Genomic DNA, 26,899 nt, shown 5'->3' on the forward strand with positions numbered 1-26,899 from the left:
CACTTAGTCAAACAAAAAACCCCGGTCAGACTCCAGTGACTGGAGTCTGCAAAATCTGTTGGATTTTGTGGCAACTTTTATCTATATAAACATCAGATAAGTTTATTTTTCAAGAGAATAGGTATTCAAAATTGAGTTCAAAAATATCTGAGTTAATTTAAAAGCGGATTCTTTCTTCCTGAAAAAAAAGTGTTTGTGTGTGCGTGTATGTGAAAAGATATTTTAGGTGAAAAGTGAAAAAATATGAAACATTGTTTTCAAGAAAAATGAAGTTTTGAAACAAAATCACATAAATATAAGCTGAAGAAGATGTTTATCTAGTTAAATCAATTCAAATTCCGTGTATGAAAAAATTTTGTGATTTTTCCAACTTTTCGCAATGAAGCATTTAAAAAATTATTTGAGTAATGTAACTGAAAACCTTCAATAAATATAAATAGGAGTTAATATTTATTGCAATTTATACATTAAACAACGATTTCAAACGAGCTTCAAAAGAAGTTTTCTGTTTGAAAACGTATGTGAATTAAATGTTTTGGAAATACTGTTTTCTTTTCTTTTTTCTTTTTTTTTTGGGGGGGGGAGGTAATTTCTGCTTCCAATTAATAAAAAACAAATATTGTAAATTTGGTTTTGAATGAAATTATGCGTAATATAACAAAATTAAACGTTATATCTTATGGACAAAAACTTGTATCAAGAAAAAATATTTTTTTAGTTTTATTATGCAAAATTAATTACATATGCTTCATCAAGCACAACTGATAAATATATTTATCAGTTAAAACAGAAAACAAATGAAAGTAGCGATTGTTTTTCATCAGGGCCTGATCAAGCCAAACTGGTACCCAGGTCCTGAGTAGAATTTGGTGCCGCTCCCCCATGATCTCATCCGCTTCCCCCATGATGAGAAAATCCGCACAATTTTAAAGTCAATGTTTCATATTAGAAACTACATTTTAAAGGAACATTACTACATTTAAAAAAGGAAACCTGGGATTTGAATACCAAACACTTGATAGTCACCAAACTAATCACAGTTAAAAATGCCTCTTAAGGCGAAAAAGAGTTAAAAAACAATTTAAAACTGCAAAAGAAAAAGAAAAAGAAAAAGAAAAAAAATCTTACTAATTCTAACAGCAAGATTTAAAAAGGCTTCTTTTTAGCTTTAACAGAGGCAAATGTGTCGATCAAATAATCGAAATCTATGTTTGATGTCACAGAATTTTCAATGGTCAATAAGGAAAACACCTGTAAATTATCCTGAGAAATGCAGCTTCTCAAATGATTTTTGATTCTTTTCAAAATTGAAAAGGAACGTTCACTGGAACAGCTGCTGGTAGGCAAGGTAAGAAGCTGCAGCACAATTTTTTTTTAACTTTATGAGTTTTTGAGTTGATTTTTAAAAAATTTTGAGTCTCTTCTTCCTTAAAGTTGAGAGAAAGTAAAATAAGCTTTTTTTTTTTTTTTTTAAAAAAAGGAAGTAAGTAAGTGAATTTAGACTAAGTCATTTTGGTGCACCTAAATTTGTGGTGCCCAGATCCGCGGACCCGTCGGACCGCGCGTTAATCAGGCCCTGTTTCTCATGATTATTACTGATCCAGGCAACGGCGGATACTTTTGTTAGTTGATAAATATATTTATGGAAACATTCAAAAAGCTTTTAGTATTTTTTTCTTACATTAAAGTTTAATTCAAAATTAGCTTTTTTTAAGACATGTTCTGAAAATGGTGAATAGCTCAATTTGATATGTTTATTTTTTTCACAATAAGAACTAATGAAATACACAAAAAATACATAGCGATACAATTATTTTAATGATAGTTATATAGAAAACACATCAAATTAAAACTTTGCCATGAAACTAATCGTTAGTATCGATCATTATACATTACAATTTATATCATTAAGGAGTACGTTGTATGTTAAAGAAAAAGAAATTTAAATCATTTAAAAGTACATTGAAACAATAATGCATTCACCAGGAAAAACATGCCAATAAAAATTTCAAAATTTTTGCTTGTTGAAAAAAATAAATAAATAAAAATAATAACAGTTAAAAAAATAAAAACAAACCTGTTAAAAAGGTAAAGGGCATTCAAAAGTTTACGCATTGTGAGGAAATTTAAAGGGGAGAAATTTCGCCACATTAATAAATTATACAACAAAAAAAAAATAAATAATAATAATAATTTGAATTTTGACATCTGGAATTCAAATTATGTTTTTTTGCAATCACGAGTGTGTGTGTGTGTGTATGTAGGCGTGTGTGTTTGTGTGTGGGGGTACGTGTGTTTGTGTGTAGGGGTATGTGTTTGTGTGTGTAGGCATGTGTGTTTGTGTCTGTGGTCAGGCATGAGTGCGTGGGTAGTTGTGTGTATGAGTGTTTGTGTGCGTGGGGGCGGGGTATGTGCGTGTAGGCATGAATGTGTGGGTAGTTGTGTGCATGTGTTTGTGTATGTGTGTGTATATGTGTGTAGGTTTATGTGTTTGTGTGGTGTGTATGCGTGTGTGTGTGTGTGTAGTTATGTATGTATGCGCATGTGTGTAAGATATGGATGCAACCTGGAGACGGTTTTCGCTATAGGAGCAGCATCGTAAGGAACCGGTCGACGGTGATGCTGCTGAGGATGCTGGCGGAAAAATAAAATGATAGCACATCAAAACAGTCAAGTGAGAACAATAAGCAATCGTGATTGCTCAAAAAAACACGAAAAGTTCCACAAACTTTAAAATTATTTACTAAAGATCAAATTAAAAAAAAAGCCATTAAGTAGCATAAAATGTGACATTTAAATGAAAAAAAATAATTTATTAGAAAATTAAATTAAGCTATTTAGTAATCTGCCGAATCAAAACTAAACGGTATTAGGAAACAACCACGTTACTTTAATCCAGCCAAAGATCAATTAAAGTAAAATATTTCGCTAAATAAATGTATCAATTGATTAAAACACAATAAAAATGCCATCAAAGTATCAGAAGAACAAACATTAGCGGCAGCAATTACAGCAATAAGAAAAGATTTCGTCAATTTCACATGTTCCTCGAGGAGATAATTCCCCCCATGATTTTAATGTGAATATTAAATGGCAAGAAATAAAGAATGCTGTCAAATTTTGTAACGCCAAAGGATTACATATATGTGCGTCACGATGCATTTCAAATCTTTTGGCGATTGTTTTTCATTTCATTTGTTGCCCCCGTATTTGGTTTTTTGGTTTCAATAACATGAAGCTTTTATTGTTGTCAAATATAGTTTGTTCAGCAGATTTTTCAATATTTTACTGAAACTTTTAATGTCGTTTCGTGGGTGGTTTTATTTACTGGGAGGATTATTGAAACTTGTAATAAATATATCTTTACTAATAATAAAGCAGAAAGTCTCTCTGTCAGGATCTCTGTCTGTCAGGATCTCTCTCGCATAGCGCCTAGACCGTTTGGCCGATTTTCATGAAATTCGGCACAAAATTAGTTTGTGCCGTGGGGGTGTGCTGGGTGTGCACCTCGAAACGATTTTTCGAAAATTCGATGTGGTTCTGTTTCTATTCCAATTTTAAGTACAAAACTATCATAAGATGGACGAGTAAATTACGAAATTATCATAACGTGGAACCGTAACATGGGCACAAGCCAATTGGTGAGATACGAAATCATCAATAAGGTGGAACCGTAACATGGGTACAAGCCAACTGGCGAGAAAATTCACCATACATTATTTGTAAATATACAGGCGAACCAAAAGACCTTTTAATTTTACTATTACGGGCAAAGCCGTGCGGGTACCACTAGTAGGTAATAAAACTATCATTATCTTCTTTATCTTCTTCTTTACTAATAATAAAGCTGAAAGTCTCTCTGTCCGGAGGATGTCTGGATGTCTGGATGTCTGTAGGATGTCTGTGACGCGCATAGCGCCTAGACCGTTCGGCCGATTTTCATGAAATTTGGCACAAAGTTAATATGTAGCATGGGGGTGTGCACCTCGAAGCGATTTTTTGAAAATTCGATTTTGTTCTTTTTCTATTCCAATTTTAAGTCCATTTTTCACAGAAATTTAATAAAATGGGAAAGAATCTTTATCTTTATCTTCTTTATCTTTACTAATAATAAAGCTGAAAGTCTCTCTGTCCGGAGGATGTCTGGATGTCTGGATGTCTGTAGGATGTCTTTGATGCGCATAGCGCCTAGACCGTTCGGCCGATTTTGAGGAAATTTGGCACAAAGTTAGTATGTAGCATGGGGGTGTGCACCTCGAAGCGATTTTTCGAAAATTCAATTTTGTTCTTTTTCTTTTAAAATTTTAAACCCATTTTTCACAGAAATTTAATAAAATGGGAAAGAATCTTTATCTTTATCTTCTTTAACTTTATCTTTACTAATAATAAAGCTGAAAGTCTCTCTGTCCGGAGGATGTCTGGATGTCTGTAGGATGTCTGTGATGCGCACAGCGCCTGGACCGTTCGGCCAATTTTCATGAAATTTGGCACAAAGTTAGTATGTAGCATGGGGGTGTGCACCTCGAAGCGATTTTTCGAAAATTCGATTTTGTTCTTTTTCTGTTCCAATTTTAAGCCCATTTTTCACAGAAATTTAATAAAATGGGAAAGAATCTTTATCTTTTTCTTCTTTATCTTCTTTACTAATAATAAAGCAGTAAGTCTCTCTGTCCGGAGGATGTCTGTAGGATGTCTGTAGGATGTCCGTAGGATGTCTGTGACGCGCATAGCGCTTAAACCGTTCGGCCGATTTTCATGAAATTTGGCACAAAGTTAGTATGTAGCATGGGGGTGTGCACCTCGAAGCGATTTTTCGAAAATTCGATGTGGTTCTTTTTTTATTCAAATTTTAAGAAAAAAAAACTATCATAAATTACGAAATTATCATAACGTGGAATCGTAACATGGGCACAAGCCAATTGGCGAGATACGAAATTATCATAACGTGGAACTGTAACGTCGGTACAAGCCAATTGGCGAGAAAATTCACCATACATTATTTGTAAATATACAAGCGAACCAAAAGACCTTTAATTTTTCTATTACGGGCGAAGCCGTGCGGGTGCCACTAGTTACTAATAATAAAGCTGAAAGTCTCTCTGTCCGGAGGATGTCTGGATGTCTGTAGGATGTCTGTGACGCGCATAGCGCCTAGACCGTTCGGCCGATTTTCATGAAATTTGGCACAAAGTTAATATGTAGCATGGGGGTGTGCACCGCGAAGCGATTTTTCGAAAATTCGATTTTGTTCTTTTTCTATTCCAATTTTAAGTCCATTTTTCACAGAAATTTAATAAAATGGGAAAGAATCTTTATCTTTATCTTCTTTATCTTTACTAATAATAAAGCTGAAAGTCTCTCTGTCCGGAGGATGTCTGGATGTCTGGATGTCTGTAGGATGTCTTTGACGCGCATAGCGCCTAGACCGTTCGGCCGATTTTGAGGAAATTTGGCACAAAGTTAGTATGTAGCATGGGGGTGTGCACCTCGAAGCGATTTTTCGAAAATTTGATTTTGTTCTTTTTCTATTCCAATTTTAAGTCCATTTTTCACAGAAATTTAATAAAATGGGAAAAAATTTGTTCTGAAAATTACCTTTCTTTTCTTTACTTCTTTATCTTTCTTCTTTTCTTTTATTCTTTATCTTTACTAATAATAAAGCTGAAAGCCTCTCTGTCCGGAGGATGTCTGGATGTCTGGATGTCTGTAGGATGTCTGTGACGCGCATAGCGCCTAGACCGTTCGGCCGATTTTGAGGAAATTTGGCACAAAGTTAGTATGTAGCATGAGGGTGTGCACCTCGAAGCGATTTTTCGAAAATTCGGTTTTGTTCCTTTTCTGTTCCAATTTTAAGAACATTTTCCCGAGCAAAATTATCATAAGATGGATGACTAAATTACCAAGTTATCATAATGCAGAACCGTGACGTGGGCAAACCAATTGGCGAGAAATTCATCATGCATTATTTGTAAATATACAAGGGAACCAAAATACCTTTTAATTTTCTACTACGGGCAAAGCCGTGCGGGTGCAACTAGTTACTAATAATAAAGCTGAAAGTCTCTCTGTCCGGAGGATGTCTGGATGTCTGTAGGATGTCTGTGACGCGCATAGCGCCTAGACCGTTCGGCCGATTTTCAGGAAATTTGGCACAAAGTTAGTATGTAGCATGAGGGTGTGCACCTCGAAGCGATTTTTCGAAAATTCGATGTGGTTCTTTTTCTATTCCAATGTTAAGAAAAAAAAATATCATAAGATGGACGAGTAAATTACGAAATTATCATAACGTGGAACCGTAACATGGGTACAAGCCAATTGGCGAGATACGAAATTATCATAACGTGGAACCGTAAGATGGGTACAAACTAATTGGCGAGATACGAAATTATCATAACGTGGAACCGTAAGATGGGTACAAGCCAACTGGCGAGAAAATTCACCATACATTATTTGTAAATATACAGGCGAACCAAAAGATCTTATGATTTTTCTATTACGGGCAAAGCCTTGCGGGTATCACTAGTTACTAATAAAAAAGCTGAAAGTCTCTCTGTCTGTCAGGATCTCTGTGACGCGCATAGCGCCTAGACCAATCGGCCGATTTTCATGAAATTTGGCCCAAAGTTAGCTTGTAGCATGGTGATGTGCACCTTGAAGCGATTTTTCGAAAATCCGATGTGGTTCTTTTTCTATTCCAATTTTAAGAACAAAATTATCACAAGATGGACGAGTAAATTACGAAATTATCATAACGTGGAACCGTAACATGGGCACAAGTCAATTGGCGAGAAAATTCACTATACATTATTTGTAAATATACAGGCGAAGCAAAAGACCTTTTAATTTTCTATTATGGGCAAAGCCGTGCGGGTACCACTAGTATGTAATAAAACTTTAAATCTTTCGATGATCTAATTCAGGGCTGTCCAACTGCAAAGAGCTTACGGGCCAGAATTACGGTCGCTAATCACCTGGTGGGCCGCAGTTTGAAAAAAGTTGAACAATAACCTCTTACATCTTATGCAATAACAATTAATAGTTGAATTATTAGTAATAAAACAATGGAACAGAAGGATTATAAAACAAGTTGCATAAATTTTAATGGAAAAACTGAAGCAGATCCGCCTTCTTTGCAAGGACAGGAATGTCAACATCAATGTGTGTCGTTACTAGTAGAAAAAAGTCTATCAATGAACAGTCGGAGAAAGAGCTCCTGTGACGATTCTTGATCAAGTTCATCGCCGAAAATGAGCTTCCGCATAAATATGTGCTCCCAAACATGAAAGTGACGAGAGCAAATTCTCAATTTCTTTTTCGACATCAACAAAGACAGTAAAGTCAGTGAGGGGATTCTGTATTTTTAACCAATTGCAGGCAGGTTTTGCTTCTCTGAAATGTTTCTCTCTTCCCACCCTGTCTCCCCCGCCAACGCGAGACAATACTATTTTTAGGAATTCGTTTGTACACCATCGTGCAGGGTAGGACTGTTTGACCTTGACCTGTAGATGTCCTGTACCTTTTCCTCCCAATACTATGAAAGGAGTAAAAGAGCGATCAAGAGGAAATTTCGGGGACCCTGGCTTGGCCAAGAGTGGTAGTCTTGGATGCTTCTTGATACCATAAAATGTCGGGAAAAAAAGCTGAATAAGAAGTTGGCGGGTCGCCAGTTGGACAGCCCTGATCTAATTTATTTATTTGTCGAAACAGTATGTTATTTTGTCTTTTTCGTGGATTTTTAATCAAGACAAAGTAAAATAATTCGCCAAATAAAAAACGAGCTATTAAATGTGAGAAATCTCGTTAAAATATTTCGCTAAATCAATTTCAATTCTCCATTATTATGTGACATAATCAGCTGAATAAATTAACCGAGTCATAAATAAAAATTTAAAGTATGTAATTTTTGTAAAAATAGAAGAAGAAGCAAACATACGACGATGTAAGCTATATTTTTCAATTTTCGCCGACTATAATGTAAGTGCAATTTTTCAGTTTTCGGCAAGGTAAAGAGAAAACTTACTAAGCCAAGCGACGTACCTATAACGAAATAATATCAAAAAAGAAAATATGTATTGCAGTCTGACCGATATTATGAAAATAAAACAATTATTGTTGAAATCTTGACGATCGCGCCATTAAATACCTCCTTTATATATGCAGTAAAATACCATATAATTTATGAACACCAAGGTTTCCTTGTTAGACTTTTTTTTTTTTTTAATTTAGAGGAAGAGTAATGTTTGAACTCTTCTCGATATCAACTCACATTAAATGTCTCGAAAAATGTATACGTAATCCATGGGCCCGACTTACTAAACGTGAGGTCCAAGCATGGCCCGACTAACTGAAAGTGAGGCCCTAGGCCCTTTAATTTTGAGGCCCCCTGAACACTCTATAACCTGGTCCGAATGCATTTTTTGGGGGGCGCCTTTGTCAATTACAGAACTATGTAAATCATTTATCATGTGCATTCATAAATCCCCTTCGGAGCACCTCATAATTGTGACATAGTAAACTTGTTGCTGGCAGAACTAATAAAAATTCTCCTTTAAGAAAGTTCTCTTCTAACTTAAAGTCATTATTTTTTAATTATGACTTTAAGAATGCATGTATTTTTTGCATAGTTGTAATGCTATGCATAATTCTTTAAGTAATTTGAGGCCCCTTAGGAGTATGCGGGGCTCCTGTAGGCCGCACAGGCCTTCATGTATAGGCCTTGGCCCCAGTCCTAGTTGGCCTGTGCGGTAATCAGGCCCTAGGTCCAAGACCCACAATGCTTTGGAGTCCCCTGCACTTCAGGGATGCATTTTATCAGAAGTGAACGCCTATGAGAAATAGTTGAATCCTAAGTTAGAACCAGCTTTACCTGAAAAGGGAATTTATTTTCCCTTATTTTCCCCATATCAATGAAATTTTACGATAAAGATTGAAAAAGCATCACTTTTTACAGCAGAAATAATTTGTTAACTAATGTAAAAAAAGTTTTCCCAGGTTATTCGGAACTCCAGCGCTCGAATACGCTACCTTGCGGTGATTTACAAAACTGCAAATGAAACTAAAACATTGCCACGGTGCGTTCCACGTGTGTCTGTTGACGTAAACACAGACAGTTTGTTCTGAGTATTTATTAACGCTATCGATGTGTCTTAGTTTGCTTTCAGCTACAGAAATTAATTCGTCCCTTAGTAGTATTCTCGAGCTTCTCAAAACAATGTTAGTTTTCATTATTTCCTTAATAATTGGTGAAAGCGAAAATTCTGGATTAACAAACTTGGATAACGTTATACAAGGTAAAAAATTTTATTGTTTTGAATGAATTTGTAAGAATATGGGGGTTTTTTTTTATCTTAAATTAATTAAACTTACCATATTTTACAGCAGCATTTAGTTGGAATGGACAGTATGCAAAATATTTTCTTGAATATATTATCGTAGAACAAAATGAATAACCGAGAAAGAATTTACTTTATTCCTTTTATTCTCAGCTGAAAGGTTTCACCAAATTTGTTTAGGGTTATAGTTTTAGTATTGTGCGAGCAAAGTAACCTTGGCGAGATTTCGCGTTTTTAGTTAAACCATTTTTAATTTTTATCATGAGTGGAATAAAATGGTAGTAAGATTACAGAATTCGATAAGTAAAAAGAAATAATGTTCAATCAACTGAAAAGAAAACTACCACCATATATCCGTAAGAATTCTGTAGATGATTTACATAACTGGACATAATTAAATCGTAACTCAGAAATTAGAAAAATCGAAACAGAAAAATTTTAAATTAACCGATTCGGGAATTCGAGAGAAATAACTCAGCAACAAATGCAAAACAATAAACGCTAGCCAAGCAAGGCAAAGAAGTATCATCTTCTTTCGATAATAATTTGTAATGTCATATTGAATTTTCTAGCATTAGTTGTTGTTCTTGTCAGGCTACAATTATTATTTAGTTTTATCAAGAATTGATAAATATCGAATTTAATATCGTGGAAATAGCTGTTTAGAACTACGAACTACGTAGTTTGCATTAATCTTTGACGTTTAGTAATGCTTCTTGAATTCTCATTTCTTTCTACGTGGGCCAGAATATCCACAAGACTTTGAAAATTAATTTAAAAAGAATAAAGCGAAAAAACCTTACGTACGAACAAAAATCACAACACTTTTAGCATTTTCTTCTTTACCATGTGCGTTTGTTTTAGTTTTTAAGTCCGCCATTAGACAGTGACTTCAGTGCCCCCTATAGTTCGTTGGAGTTGCGAATACTACAGCGCTCTCTTGTGTGCAAGTCGGCGCCTTTGATCTTTTGAGAAATGACTGAGCCTGATAAGACGCTCATCGAGTGAAGACTTGGTTTGGTTTTACCATAGACTAATAATAAGAGTAGACCGAGCTTTCTCATTCTTGCTGATGAAGAAAATATTGGTTCATAGATGTATCATGTGACTAGTGGAAGGGATTGGCGAAGACTTTGGAAGCATGGTTGCTAGATGGCAGCATTATCTACAGTTTGGCACTCGACATGTATTTTACGACAATGTGTTTTCATTAAAAAAAAAACTTCCAGGTGCAGAGATTGAACTGTTTTTCTTTTAGTTATGCATTATTTTGACATTAGTAATAGTTTTTGATCAGTTTTCGGTAACTTTTATTTCATTTGGAGCTGTCAGCGTTGGCGTGAACGAAATGGCGTAAACGTTTTGCGTTAACGCAAAAATGTACTAATCGGTATCTTAAATTGAAACTGTAGGTAAAAATCTTTCCGTTTGCTGATTCTTCTTGGTCGCTTGCATCTTTTATTGCTTAGAGAGTTATTGAAATTGACTAAAAATGCACAATACTATCTAAACGAAAAACTCACTATATTAACAAAATATTTACAACTTAGAATAACAAATTTACAAATCGGACTCCATAAAAGATCATTCTTCCGTGTTCCATAAATTCTATTTATTTTATCTCGCGCTGGCGTTGATCGTCTGCTACGATTAACGCCCGCTGTTGCTAAGATATCCACCAGTCACATGGTTTGGTTTCTATTCTATTCTATTCTAGAGTCACAACTGACTTCAACTGTATTTATGTCGAGGACTGCATACTAAGTGCCTTGCCTCCATTATTTTTATATACCGATAAAGGGCAGCACCATCACCGGATCGAACAGTTAGTGAGAATTTTGAACTAGTCCAGGAGCTAATAGCTACCTAGTACTAGCACCCCCAGAGGTATCGTTTCACTTGGAGGACATTGAGACCACGAGCATATTTAACGTCGCCCAGTCCCCATTAATGACGACGGTGGGTCTTCGACCAGCGGGGATCGAACCCGAGGCCCTCCGGTCCCGAGTCCCAATGCAGCGCCGTGTCCAAGGGGAGGGTTTTAGGGGTTAAACCCCTCCCTTGGGGAAAAAATAAACAAAATGAAGATAATGTATATTTGACTTAAATTTACTTTAATGAGAAAGTTTGCGTTCGGCGTTTTTATTTTATTTTAATTTTCTCTCTGGAAGTTTTTTGCGATTTACAACTGCTAAAGCCTTACAAACTGATGTAATATTTCAGAAAAAGTATGGCGGACGAACCGCTGAATGATCTACCAATGCAAAGAAAGAATATTGCTTATTGTAAGGAGCTTATGGTGAATTTGGCATATGTTACATCTATGAAGAGGCATTAGTGATTGTGCTTGGCTATGTAACTTGCATCTGCAAAGAGCTTTTTCTTGTTTAGTTTATTAAGCATTATTTCAGAACATAACAACCTGATATACATTCTACATTATAAAAGAATTTGTGAAGAGTTTTTAATACTCATTGCAATATACTACATAGTAAACAGATTTAATTAAAAAGAAGCAAGCAAAGTTTGATTAAAGCGAATCTGTGAAACGAAGGAATACTTTGGTAACTTGTACAGCTAGAGGTATCCTTCAATAATACAGCAGTCCTTACATGTGAATAAACGCCATACTGGGATCGGCAATTTGTCGTAAAACTAAAAACTGTAAGGGGGTTGAATTCTCCCCCCCCCCTACTGGTAAGATTAAAACCCCTCCCTTTATGAAAATCTGGACACGGGCCTGGTCCAATGCCTTACCGATCAGGCTACCACGGCCCCATGGTTTGGTTTATGAGCAGCAAAAGGGTTGCCATAGCTCGGTCTACTCTTATTATTAGTCTACAGGTTTTACCTTTTTCATCCGCCATTAGACAGTGGCTGCAGCGCCTCCTATAATTTATTGGAGTTGCGAATGCGGAATTTCATTCTGTTGAAATTTTCGCAGACGATGAATCTCTGCTTCCACGTAAAGATATTAATCAAGTTACGATAATTAGTTTCGATTTCAACATTAGTTACAGTGACATGGCAACGTTATTTTCTTGTGATTCCTTGTTGATCTTGAACTTTATTTTGGTTTTTTTAAAAAAGCTTATGCTGTTCGAATCATTCTCTTTTTATCAGGGAAAATGTGACATTTTGTGTTGTGTAATGTTTTGTTTTAAATAGACGTTTCTTTAAGAGCTCTAATGCTAAATACGATCTTTAATCTTGACTATATCTGTGAAATCAATTAATTCAGTGTGTTTCGTGTTTACTTAAAATGCTTGGTCGTTTATTAGCAAGTAATGATGAGGAGAAAGCTTCGTCTTTAGATGATGACTTTGATGATTCAGGTTTGTCTGAAATCGTTGGCGGTAAATTAACGTTCAACGATGGGGAAAATGCAGGATCGTCTGTTGATAAATTTCGTAAGTTCAGTATATTTTAAGTTTCAAAATCCTTCAAGTCCCTTATTTTGTACACAATAATTAATAGACATAAAAGTTGTGTTTTTGCAAAAGGTACAAAATATTAATGAACTCTGTTTTTAACACCCATTAAGCTAGATTTTTGTTCAGCACTGCAAATTCGAACGCTTTGTGCATTAACAATTTTTTCATGGCTTTTGTTTTTCTGTATAGTTACATTTTTAGCTTTTTTTTTTTTGTCTACGATTTGAACCACGATTTTTCCTTTGAAAGGCAATATAAATTAAAAACAGCAAAAATCACACCCAACTTAAGGCAGATACAGTGAAACCTCTCCGAGCTGCCACCAGTCTTAAGCGGCCACCCCCTCTCTCTCAACGGCCACTTTTTTATGGCACGAATTTTTTAGCCCATAGACTTAATGTTAAAAACACCCTTAACAACGGCCGTCGAGTGGATGCTTCAATTCTATTTTTCAGGAAAATCTATTCATTTTCTGTTTCTAATCTGAAGCTTTTCAGTTCAAAGAGGAGAATTTTTTATTGGCCTTTCATGAATTCTGATAATTTTGGAGTAAAAATGGCACACATGTTTATTTTATTACTTGGTTAGTCTGTATGTATAATCTGGGTTGCAAAGAATGCTGTCAGAGATCATTTTATAAATCTCGAACAACGTAGGATATTGAAATTCTGATAAATAGGAACGTGGAAAATTGGCGAGAGAATTAATAGGGTACGATTTTGAATTCTTTCCAGCACGTAACAGCAATGGAGAGCTTTAATAATTACATTGCCGACTGAGAGAAATATTTTCTGGCTAACAAAATATTTTGATCTTGAAAAACGCTTATTTTTACTGATTAAAATCAGTAAAAATAAGCGTTTTTCAATCATATCTATTAGTTTGGGATTGATTTAAATTAATTAATCAGTTTGTTGTGTCTATTATTAATGTCTTTTGAGCAAATACATTTTTATACTTCTCAGGCACTAATTCAGCCTCTGACATTCAATTTGCTAATACGTTTTGTAATAATAAGCAACCTAAACTTTCAACTGAAGTGATTTTGGGTATAATAAAGAAAGTCATCGGAAATTGAAATGCAATGACAAATAAATTGGTTAGAGCAATTTATTTGTCATTTTGAATTGAAAAATATTTTGAATTCCAACAAGCAACATTTTGAAATCGATAAGTCATAAATTGTATCCTTTCTTCGAAAAATGAAAACAATTACTTAAATAATATACTGTTTCCCCTTTTAGAATGATCTCAAACTTCATTCTATGTATTAGACTTGCTTATATTGTGTATTATAGAATTATACTGCAACTGTAACGAAAACCCTTTAAAGCGGCCACCCCCTCTCAATCGCCGAAATTTTGTGGAACAGAGGGCTGACCGCTCAGAGAGGTTTCACTGTACATTATTTTCTCAAACCCAGGGAAGAATGGATTGACTCCCCCCCCCTCCTGACCCCCTGAATAAGGAGCCTGGATAAGAATAATTTCCCCTATGTTAACTTTGCTGAGTTTCCTTCAATTCCAGACTTTCTGTGCCTGACTCAGAGGTCCCCCCCCCCAAGTTCAAGGGTGCACCCCTTCAATATTGCAGAGATCTCCCCCAACAGCGAGAGCCACCCCAAATGAGAAAAATACCCTTCAAAACACCCTCCCCCTAAAAATTTCAATGGCGCAGTCTGCTCCATGTCCCCTCCTGGAAGGGTGATATAACTCAATATCAGTTGAGTTTCTCGTAGTTTATTAGCTTGTGTTATAATGAACTCTTTTTATTGTTTAATATCATGATTACTATACTGTAATGTTAATATTTGTGAAGAGTAGGTGGTGGAAAGCCTCTCGAAATTTGTGAATGATGCTCACCTTTATGCAACTGAACCATGGACCATGGCAAAGTTTGTGAAATCATGGTACAACCCTAATAGGACAAATGTATTTGATATTTGTATGTATTCAAAAGATGTGTATGCATGCTAAACCTAAAACTTTTGTTAATTCCAAAAACATTAAAATTATTTCGTAATTTTTGACTGCATAGCAGAGGATTTGTGATTTTTATAAATCTTAATGGGATAAAAGTCTAGGTAATAGACTAAAGGTGTCGTCTCTTTGCTTTCCTATTTCCACTTAAAACCTCTTTGTTTTGAATGGTGCCTTAATTAAAAAATTCTGTGCACACTTAAAGTTTCTCCTAAAGGTGTAAAATTCTCAGTAATAATCTTTTTGAATAATATTCTTATGAAGTAGGACATGCAAAAATATCGTTTTGAAAGTAGGGCATTTCCACAAAAAAGTGGACATGAGGGTAAAAATTTCAAAATTGTCCTTTTGCAATAAATAATATGTCAAATTAAAGGTAATAATATGAGGATTATGAAACTATAAAGAATATTTTCATTATAATTACTGTTTTTCATTTTTTGGGGCTTAAAGTTAGTGCAACATAAAAAACTTTCAGTTTGAAAAAATAGGGTATTTTCATTCTCTCTGAAACAATACTTCAAACAGTAGCATTTTTATTTTGTGTACATTTATTGCCATTTCTGACCTTTGACTATCTTTTAAAGTGCTTAATATTTGCTAAAAATACATTAAAGAACATTTGTAATACAAATATACTTATAAGGTCTGTCTGTCACACCCGTCACAGAAAAGATGCTTAATATAGCATAGCAAATGCAGTATTCCATGAAAAAGCATGAAATTTCATAAAAGTCTAATTATTGTGCATCTGATTAAGTATGACACAAAAAAAAATTGATTAAAAGAAATTTATATGAAAATTTTGGCATGACGGGTGTAGAATTGTAATTATTTATTCTTTCATTCTTCATAAATTTTCTCATAAATACAAATTATAAGATTAATTTTATATAGACATAGATGTGCCATAGAATTAAATGTGGTTTACATTTTTAAACTAACTTTATCTCATGTAACTCTATCTCTTTGTGAGAGTTCTTTTGTGATTCTGATGGTGAAGAGATCGAAGTTTCTTTCCTACAACAGAAGCTGTTTTTCTTCAATATTACATCTTTTTATGTCACAGCTCATGAAATACTACAGTCAAAGGCAATGTTGTTATCAAGATGGGATAAATCTATCGCAATAGAAGGCATAAAATCGTTTCACCACTTTCAGGTGTGCGATTCTACAAATCTTTTAATTGGAAAGACGGCTATGTCTACATTGAAAAAAGTAGCTGTCACTTCAACTCAAACAGTAGATCTTCCTCCTAGCAGGATCCTACAACTATCTGAGCTTAAAATTGGTGATTTTGTTTTGGTTTCACTTACCACTACAGGCAGCAGTACGAAGCACTGCATAAATAAATTTTATTATGCTACTGTTTTGGACATTAACATCACGAAAGAAGAAGTAAGTTTAAAATATATGCAGGCTAGTGGACCCCATTGGATTTGGCCAGAAAAAGAAGATATTTCATCTGAAAAAAATATCGGTAATTATTAAAAAAGTTGTTCAACCCAGCCCTTGTAACAAGTAGAGGCCATTATAAGTTCTAAAACAATGGTAAATATAGGTACAGGATTTAATTTCTTATAAAATGTAAGTATATATTTACTATTGTCAAGCTCACTATTTGTATGTACTCTTCTGTTTGTCTGTACTCTTCTTTAAAAAGTTGCTCCACAAGCCCTTGTAACAAGTACACGCTACTGAAAGTTCTAAAACAGTTGTATGTATGTTTATATAGGTGTTATTTCCAATAAAATGTAAGTATATGTTCAGTTTAATAGTTGTACTGATCACTGTTCTTCAAAAATTTGCTTCTCAAATTCACAACTTGGCACACTGTCACACCCGTCATGCCAGAAAAAAAATTCCTACAAGGTAAAAAAATTTAATTGTGCTATAAATCTTGTGTTTTAAGTTTCATCTGAATCTCATTCAATAGAAAAAAAATGCTACAGAAATGAAACATTAAAAAATTCACAGGAAATTGTACAAATGCAAAGGTAAGTGAAAACTCATGTCCCAAAAACGTCACACCCGTCACAAAATTTAAAATATTTTTTTTTAAAAATTGAAAACTTCCACAGTTTCATTTTAGCTTAATTATTTAAGCAAATGCATAGGTTAACATCATTTAAAACTTTGTTGGTGTTTACTAAGTTATTAACTGGGTAAAACTCAGATACAACTCTCAAAAATAGCGTCTCAACGTCACACCCGTCACAATGGAATTGCCCAGTAATAATTTTATTACATCATCACAATAATACATCCTGAGGAGTTTTTAAAGAAGTAGAGAAAATAGCAAACCTGCCCGAATTCGCGAATGAAATAAATATTTCCCAAATTTTCATCAAAGCAATGAAATACTTCCAACAAAGGGCTTTTCCAGTCATATGATTTTCAAAACCTCTTCATAGGCGAGCATGAAAAATGCAGAAATCAGATTATTATTGAAGCTTGTTAATTTTCTTTCTTATTACAACTTTTATTTCACAAAAAATACGGTTAAACGTTCTGGATTTTCTCCGAACTTCCAAATGCTTGGAATGTTTATTATTACTTAATAAAAGAAAATACACTTATGTATTCCTCTTTTAAAACTAAATTTTTTTTTTGGCTTGAAACAGTTGAAATGGTAACCAGATTTCCAAACACCAAATTTCAGATGTGGGCAATGAAATCACGAAAAAGTGGATATGAGAGTTGAAATTAAAAAAAATGTTTTATTGCTACAAATAATACATCAAATTAAAGCTAATAACATGAAGTTTATTAAATTATGCAGAAAATTTTCAAAAGTTACCTTTTTTTTTTGAGCCTAAACTTAACATAATAGAAACAAACAAAGGAAAAACATAGTATTTTCATTCATCTAGGAGTACTATTTAAAGCAGGAGAATTTTGTATGTGTGTCTGTATATTACTATTTGTGACATTTGTCTATCCTTTGGAACACTTAATTTTTCATAACAAAATATTTAACAAGATTTTTAGTATGAATAAAGTTATAAGGTCTTGCTGTCATACCTGTCACAAAAAAGATGCTTAAGTTACCATAGCAAATGCATTCTTCCATAGAAAAACATGAAACATTCCAAAGTTCTAATGTTGGCAAGTCTGAATAGAAGTACAATGTTTAAATTTGATAAAATATTTATTCTCTGGGAAAATTTGGGTGTGACGGGTGTGACAAACCTTTGTGACGAGTTTGACAAAATCATTGGGACAGGTGGAGCAGCGTTTAAAATAGCTTTTAAAAACTTTCTAAATGAAATAGAAGATTAAAACCATTTTATTTCTTAACAAAGTAGCATTGTAGTTTAAAAAAAATCTGAAAATCTTATTACATGACAGATTTGAATTATTTGTATTTCAATAATTTTTTTGGTTATTAAGTGAGTTACTGTTATTAAATTCTTGAAACATTTCAAAGGAGTAAATTAGCTTTAAATGAAGTAAATAATCAGTTGCACATTTCCGTAACTACTCTGCTTTGTGAAAATGGCTCAGTCAAATTTGTTTTCATAAGATAAAATGTAATATCAGAGAAACTAACATTATACAACAAGTAAATTTTGCCCAAAATTATGGCACAGGTTCTCAGGATGCAATTTAAAGTTTCATTTACCAATTATCATATTTACAAATTGTTCTGCATGGTTAAAAGATAATACAATTTGCTCCCTAATGGAAGTAAGTTACTGCATCATGACAAATATGCTCCATGGGACATTTTAAAATGTTAGCATACCTGATCTGAAAATGGAACTGTCTTAACTATGAAAAGTGAAAAAATGTTCTGATTGCTATAGAGCTTAATCAAAAATGATGTATAACTATCAAACTAGTGTTTTTTAAGGGGGGGGGGGAGTGGACAGGGGAATTTCAACTGACATCAGATCAGAATATTTTTACCATTTTGTATAGAACGAAACAGTAGTCGTATTTGTGGGGGCTAAATGCAGTCAACATTGTCAAATTGAGTTGTCAAATCAAACTGCTTTTCATTTATTGAATTGTGCAGTGAAGATGACAAGAATTGATCTGTATATTGGAGCAAACACTGTAGTCTGAGTGAATATCATCTGCAAGTTAGAATTAATGAAAAAATGAAGTCCAGAGAAGTGACAACTTTTGGGGAAAGCAGCTCTGATAATGTTCAAGCTGAACAGACTGCAAAGTTTACATTTTAAAACATAGCTATCACTGCAACTCAAATGCTATATCTTACTCCCAGTCAGATTATATACTTGATATAACTTTTATTTTACATTTCACTAACCACTTGTGGAAATGTAGTACAAAGCACTTCATTATTAGTATTATGTTTCTCTTTTACTCATTAACTTTAAAAAGAAAAAATAAGTAAAGATATGTAAGCTAATGGATGACTCTGTTGTTTTCCCTTTGGTGATATTTAAAAGAAGGAATTGTTTGTAATTACCAAAAAAAAGCTATACTTGCCTGAATTTTGTTAGCGGCCATAAAAGCAGTGCTAAACTAAATGTACACCCAGTACTAGCTTTTTTTCTTATGAAATGTAACTTTTATTCACTATTGTTAAGTATGTCATCTGTATATTCAGTAAATTACCGCCCATTAGCCAGGGCTAAAGCAGAAATACGTGAAATACACCGCCAGCTCAGTCATTTCCAGCCGAGGACTGCAGTTTCGTGCTTATTAGCACTCATCAGCCTGACATAGGAAAGTGACTGAGCTGGAGATGGAAAACCTTTTAAGGAAGCCAAGAGTGCTAATAAGCACGAAACTGCAGTCCCTCGGCTGGAAATTACTGAGCTGGCGGTGTATTTCACGTATGTCATCTGTGTTGATCTCTATTATTTTAGAAATTGCCTATCCAAGTAGCAAATTTGTACAGCGTCACACCCGTCACAACACAAAAAAAAAAAAAAAAAAAATTCCTGTCTTGTAAAAAAAAAATTAAATTTATCATAAATATCATGTTTTAAGTTTCATTTGAATGTCTTTTATTAGAAAAAAAAATGCTATTGTCATGAAACATTAAAATATTCACAGGAATTTCTTGAAATAAGAGTGCAGGTGAAAACTCATGTCTCGCAAACGTCACAAGATTTTAAAAATTTCTTTAAAAACATTGAAAAGTTCTGTAGTTTTGCTTCAACTCAATTATTCAAGCAAATGCATAGTTGAACATGATTAAAATACTTTGTTAGTATTTGTTAACTGATTTAGTGCTCAAAATGTTGGTTTATCCAGTAAAAATAGTATCTGAATGTCACACCCGTCACAATGGAATTGCCCATCTGTACAATTGAAGAAATCCCCACTTATGTTTTAAAAATCCCTTTTACACTCAAACTTTTGTCGCTGAATTCATTCCTGAATACTGCCGTGCCCAGGTAAACGGCAGTATCAGCAGCAATGAGTTTTCGAGATATTTGAAGAAATGTGCATTGGATTCAATATAATATTAGCAATAGGGAAATGTTAAAAATTAGGTATCTTAGAATACATTTTTTCAGCGGAAACCAAATAAGGTTACATGAATACAATAATAGCTAACGTATAACAGATGACAAAAATACAAAAAAAAAAAAAAAAATGAAAACTGAAAAATTTGCATTTCCTGCCCTTTACCTGCCCATGGCAGAATAGTCACCATTCTTTTCATCCTTTTTTGTTTGCAGCTATGTAAGCAGGAACACTGAAAACTTGACTGGCCCTGGGTTAAAACACAGATTATGTAAGCCCACTGATCAACCCTTACTCAGAAATTTCACCCCTTTATTCCGGCTATTGGACCCTCTCCAAGACCTGGCCTGGGGATTTTGCCTCAGCTGTTCAACCTTGAACCTGAGGCTATAAGTTTTTTTTTTAATCCTATATCAACTAGGCTGTGGCAATATCCGCCATAAGCCTTCTACCAGCCCATTAAAATTTTGCCTCGGTAAAGTTGTCAGGAGTAAAATTCATAAACTACTTTGTGCAGAGCCATTTGTTAAATGTAAAAAGCTCATTGTTTTGTACGAGGAACTCTGAAAAAGAATTGGTACTAATTAATGAATATTTAAAAGCAGTTTAGATTTTATGAGTCAAAGATAAGAGGCCCAGTGACTTCAAGACTGAATTGCATACAGTAAAATGTCCCAAATTCAGACATATCAAATTCAAAAGTTCAAAAAGTTTGGACGTTTTTTTTAAATCATTATTATATTACTGTTTTTTTTTTTTTGCATTTAAATGTATTTTCCCATCAAAAAATTATAAAGATCTCCAGAGTTTATAAAGGAAACTATAATTCTTCAGAGTCTGTACTCATTCATTTCTGAAAAATCATTCCTTTCAAGCAGCATTCACGATTTAAATATTCTTTTCATGATCATAAATTATTGGTTTAGAGGAAGAGAAAGAAACAAATTTGTACTTGCTTTTCACTGCTTCTCAGTCACACAAGTAAAGATAACTTATTATCAGCCTTTGAAGATCGACTGCTTAAAGAAAGCAAATGAGTTTTTCATTTTCTTCTTTTTTCACTAATTTTAATAGTAAGAAATATTTTTATATTTTTCATGGTTTTTAATTTCTCCTTACTTTATATTCAATATTACATTTCTTTTTTGAGTAAGGTTGGGAGAATACTCAATCCACAATTCACTCCCCTATGTCACATATAAATTGAAGTAGGAATCTAAATTTAATAGCAATGTTCAGAGACTCAGAAAAATTTGGATATGCCCTGCCTGAACACTTCAAATTTTGGATTTCATACTGTATTAATAGAGTATTTTAAACAGTGGTGTTTCCATAGGGTATATTCCGTGTATTCCATATACTCTCAATTATTTTTTAAACATATAGCGTAAACCTTCAAGCTCGAAAAAATTTCATATTATGACATATTATGTTAATGAATGCTTACACATATTGTGCGTAATGGATTACTGGGAGTATACCCTCAGAAAAAATGTTGGGAACATTACTGATTTTAAAAGCCTTAAAGCCGACTCCTAATAAAATTGGGTTTAAAGCTCCTAAACTATATTTGATGGCACTCAAAACTGCAAAATAATTTCTTTCGGACCAAAGGGGAAAAAATCTTTATGTCTGATGCAATCTGGTCCAGTAATGTTTTATGATTTTTTTTTTACATATTGCCTTTTTTGAGGGGTGATAGTGGATGTAAGTAAAATTTTCTGAAGACATTTCCAAAACCCTGATGAAGCTTGACCCTTCCCTCCCCCTTCCTTTAAAAACTCTTCAAATATAAGTACCGAAATCATTGGGGGGAGGGGGGGGATTAGAAAGTTTTTTTTTAAATAATTTTTCAGATTGAATGTGTTGTCAGTCAAAATGTTATTGTAAATGAAAACCCAACATTTTTGGATCACATACACCCAGGGTTTGAAAGTATCATATTTTGGAAAATATCGAAAGTATCCGATATTTTGATATATATCCGATATTTTCAATCAGCACAAACTAAAGTCTTCAACTTAGTAAATGCATCACAAAATCACTCTTTATTTTCTTATATTATTATTACAATATATAGACTTAAAATTAAGGTTTCTTTCATTATTTATATCTAATATTTCATTTTACATTTTTATCAATTTTAATGGAGTCAATTTAGCATTAGCTGTTTTTACTCATTTTTCTTCTGTTAGCCACTTTTACACAGTTATATAATTCAGAAATAAAAAATAAGCATTTGTCGGTGCACAGTCATAAGACAATTTTCTTTTTCTCTGACCAATGTTTAATAATTAATTGAGCACTTTTAATATGAATTAAAATTGTTAAATTCCTAATAATTCTATGAATATAAAATAACTAGTATGTTGTGGCCATCACGAAAACTTTCTTCTATATTTTTCCTTTTTCTGATCCCTCCCCATGCTTGACGAGGAAGCAATATTCAAAACAAAAACAAAATTACACATGCAAAAACTTGACGACTATCCCAGTGTCTGAATTATTGCAAAAGCAAAGCAAAGAGCGAAAATTGAAAGTTATTTTAAAAGCCTTGCTTGAATTAATTACAAATATTTTATTTGTTAACAAACATAAGATGGCAACAGTTAAAAATTTTAAATCATTGAGATAATATTTCCGATCATTTCCATTCAATTAAAATCACGAGAAATACGCAGACGACAATCTATTACGATTTATCTTTCTTATTGTTGCATTAATAAAGCTATTTTTATTCAAAAAAAAAAAAAATCAACACCTCTTGGAGCGATTGCCGTCAAAATTGAACCAAAGCCTGTTCACATATGGATTCACATATATTCCAAATTTCAACCAGAACGTAGCATTACTTCTTGAGATAGGGCACTCAAAATGGAAAAAAAGAACGGGTGATTGCGCTACCCCCCTTTTAGCTGTTGACACAAAAATAAAATCAGTTCTTATACCCACTAAGGGCTACTTGCCGATAAATTTTTCTTTCATTCCGTTCATTATTTCTTGAGATACAGCAGTCACAATTGACGACAAAAAACGTTCTACAGCTCAACCCCCGTTTGAGTTATTGACACCAAAATTGAATCAGCACCTGTTCTTGTTAATACCAACATATGGACCAAATTTTGTTTGATTCCGCCAGTAACTTCCTGAGGAATAGCAAGCACGCGTAACTCGAAAAACGTCCCATTGCTCCACCCCCCTTGGAGGAATTCGCGCCAAAAACTAATGGGCACAAGTTCACATAGGGGCACATATGTGTACTAAATTTCGTTCGATTTCATGCGGTAGTTTTTGTTGTAGAGCGGCCACAAAAAACTGGTCACACACAGACGTGACACACATACATACACACACACATACATACATACACACACACATACACACAGACAGACAGACATTTTCCAAAAATGGTCGAAATGGACTCAGCACACCTCAAAACGTTCGAATCCGTCAAAATTCGAAATTCGAAAATTTGCACGAATCCAATACTTTCTTCTATATATTAGATATAGAAGAAAGTAAAAAAAAAGGAATAGTATCTTACTTTGATACATTAATGATATATTAATGCATCATACAAATATAGTACATAACTATTTGGTTATTTACAATAATAAGTGAACAATATTACTATGTTAATGTAATTTTTATATTGGAAATACCGTAGTTGAAAAAATAAATATCAAAAATATCAAGATATCATGATATTTTCAAAATATCATATATATATATATATATATATATATATATATATATATATCGAGATATATATCGGCGAACCCTGCATACACCCCCTGCCTTTTTATTAAATGTTTTATAAATTCAATGATAATTTTTAAAACTTTACTTGCATTTTTTTTCTTGCATGTAAAGTTAAAATATTGTGCATTAATTGTTTAGGATTCAAGAAAATACTCCATAAGTTATGCTGATGTATGTGGTATTCCAATGTATGATAATTTTATCTTGTGTTATGTTTCTCAATAATTATAGGATCATGGTCCAATGTCTCTGGAATTCCTTCAGAATTGTCACCTAGAAAATCATCACAAAGAGTAATATTTGAAATAGTTTCTGCTAAGACTGTTACAGAAGCAAAAAAGAAATATGTGGTAATTTTTTCGTTATATTCTGACTGATAGACCTGAAAATTATCACTCGTCACCTGGTGACTAAATAAAATATTGTACTCAACTGGGCCACTTTTTGAAAATCTAACCTGCTAATATATGCCTATTATAATTATTATTATTATTATTTTTGAAACAAGTCATTTCTGTTTTGCAGCACTTAGTTTGTGATGTAAGAATGATCCCAAGCTCTCACATAGTGTTTCTTATTGCCAACAGACAAAAAAAAAAAAGCCATAATGTTTACTTTCCTGCACCACTCTCTCAAAAAATAGCAAGCGCAAACTTGGGGGCATGTACAAAAGGTTTGGGGGGGGGGGGAGAAGAAATAAATTTGAATAATGAAGTTACATTTAGGCCTCATATGCCAATATCTTCTTCCACAGTAGTGGTGGGGTGGATTTACAGGTTTGGAGGCCTGTCACTATGCTTTTTGGGAGCCTATTCGACTACCTCAGAGCTATGTAAAATATTTATTATGCACATTTTCGTATCCCTTTTGGATCTGTTATGATTGTGCCCTTGCAATTGCAATATGATAAATCCGCCTCTCTTCCGCAGCGTACCTTTTTGTAGTGCCTTTTTGTTCACAAAAAAAAAAAAAAAAAAATCCTGGATGAAGTCAATACTGATGATAAAAAAGTTACTACTAAACTAAAAGTGTTTACTAGCCATTGATGGCAAACTGAAATTTTGAATTTTCAAGTTTATATTATCAAGTTTTGATTATTAAAAAAAAAAAATAAATCTTAAAACTTGACATTTGCTAATCATGAAGGGTGTAGGCGGTTTAGAGTTGTTCGAGTAATGTGCAGTCTGGCATTGTGTTGTTAAAAAAGGACTCTTTGGACATGGGTGCCCATTTACCTAAAGCAACTGTCACTTCCAATGGGGTAAATAAGTTTTAAAATGACTCTTAATCTACGTTAAAAATTGATGAATTGATGAGAGCCAGCTTTGCTGGGTCCAGAACTGGTCATTACTTTTGTATTTACGTATTTTTCCCCACAGATACTAATGTCTATCAAGTATTTTTGATCAACATTAAAAAAATAATGAATTATACCGTATGATAACTTCCTGCTTAAAAAAAAAGATGTCTGATTTTTTTCTCTTTCATTTTAGAGCTATACAGTTTTGATTAAACGTGCTCCTGGATTAGAAACCCAGCCCGGCGTATTAGAAAGGCGTTATTCTGACTTCTTGAACTTATTTCAGATTTTTAAGAAAAGGTATCCAACTCTTTTGGGGGACTTTCCTTTCCCCAAAAAGGCTCTGCTGGGGAATTTCACAGCAGATGTCATAACAGAAAGAAGTGTTGCTTTCCAGCATTTTTTGGCTTTTTCCTACTCTGTCAGGGAACTGAGGCAATCATTGGAGTTGGCTGAGTTTCTGTATAACCGAGAAATTCAAGAGGCCCACAGTATGATGAAGCTTGGACAGTTTGAAGATTCCTCTGTGCTGCTTGAGAATGTTTATTTTGTTCAAGAAAAAATACTTGACCAAGGTCACTTTTCTATATATTATACTTTGTGTGTTTTGATAGCTTGTCTCAATGCAGTGGATAACGTGACTGAAGCACAGAAATATGCTGAAATTGCTTTGTCTTTTGCTGCAAATCATGAAAGAACTGAGCTTACGGTTCCATTATTAGTTTTAGCTGTAAGGTTATGGTGGGCAGTTGGAAAAGACAAGAAAATGCTTGAAACACGTTTGCAAGAAATGAAATATGCTGGTGTTAATATTGATAAACAACCCACACTTCTTGAGCTTGTGTTACATCGGGAATGTCCACTAAAAGCTTGAAAGGTGATTCGTTTTATCTGCAATTATTTATCTGTGTTTAAAAACTGATATATAAAGCTCCATGTTTATTTTATTTATTTATTTATATTTATGCTAACAACCTTACCAAAAATTCAGCGCTCATACTGTATGTTAATTTGTATTCAAATTGCTTTTCTGTGTTATTAGAACTAATGTTCACCAATGAAAATAACTAGTAATACATAATTCTACTTAATTTTTCTTGATGATTGAGCATTGATCCTCGTATAAATGACAGAATTAAATTAATATTGTAAATATCTGCCGTTATGTATAAGATTAACTAATTATAAAAATGGCTGAATATAAAATATTTTTCAGACTAAGTTATCAGTTTATTTTACTCATACCATTGTTCTAATAAACACACAAAAGTGCATTTGACAGTATGCAATTATTTAAAATATGTTCAATTCAGGTTCTATTATATTGCCAAATGGAATACAAATGTTAATTGTATGTAATAGTTTAAAAATTAATGTAGCAATTGGGTTTTCCTATTTCAAAAATTGGTTTTCAATACTTGAAATGTTATTCTTATGCAAAAGAAAGATGAAATGAAAATTATACAAATAAGAATAACTGAAAATAATGTACTTCCATGTTTTCTGAGGGATGTAAAAGCATCATTGTAAAATAAGTTATTTTACAGGAAAAGGCATAGCAAATTTTTTAATGGAAATACTAACAATAATAAGATTCCTGATTTTACATTTTTATCTGCCCATAATTAGCTCTCAGCTGTA

At 33.4% G+C, this 26,899-nt stretch overlaps 1 protein-coding gene across 1 annotated transcript; it reads left to right on the forward strand.

The window, feature by feature from the left end:
- Positions 1 to 12,594: 12,594 nt before the first annotated feature.
- Positions 12,595 to 26,241, forward strand: LOC129222312 (sorting nexin-21-like). Its single transcript, XM_054856806.1, has 3 exons — positions 12,595 to 12,742; positions 24,190 to 24,308; positions 25,452 to 26,241. Exons 1-3 carry the CDS (start codon positions 12,595 to 12,597, stop codon positions 26,130 to 26,132), a joined length of 948 nt encoding a protein of 315 aa, XP_054712781.1. The 3' UTR covers positions 26,133 to 26,241.
- The last annotated feature ends 658 nt before the right edge of the window (positions 26,242 to 26,899 follow it).

Source organism: Uloborus diversus, chromosome 1 (assembly GCF_026930045.1).
Source record: "Uloborus diversus isolate 005 chromosome 1, Udiv.v.3.1, whole genome shotgun sequence".
Lineage (NCBI taxonomy): Eukaryota > Metazoa > Arthropoda > Arachnida > Araneae > Uloboridae > Uloborus > Uloborus diversus.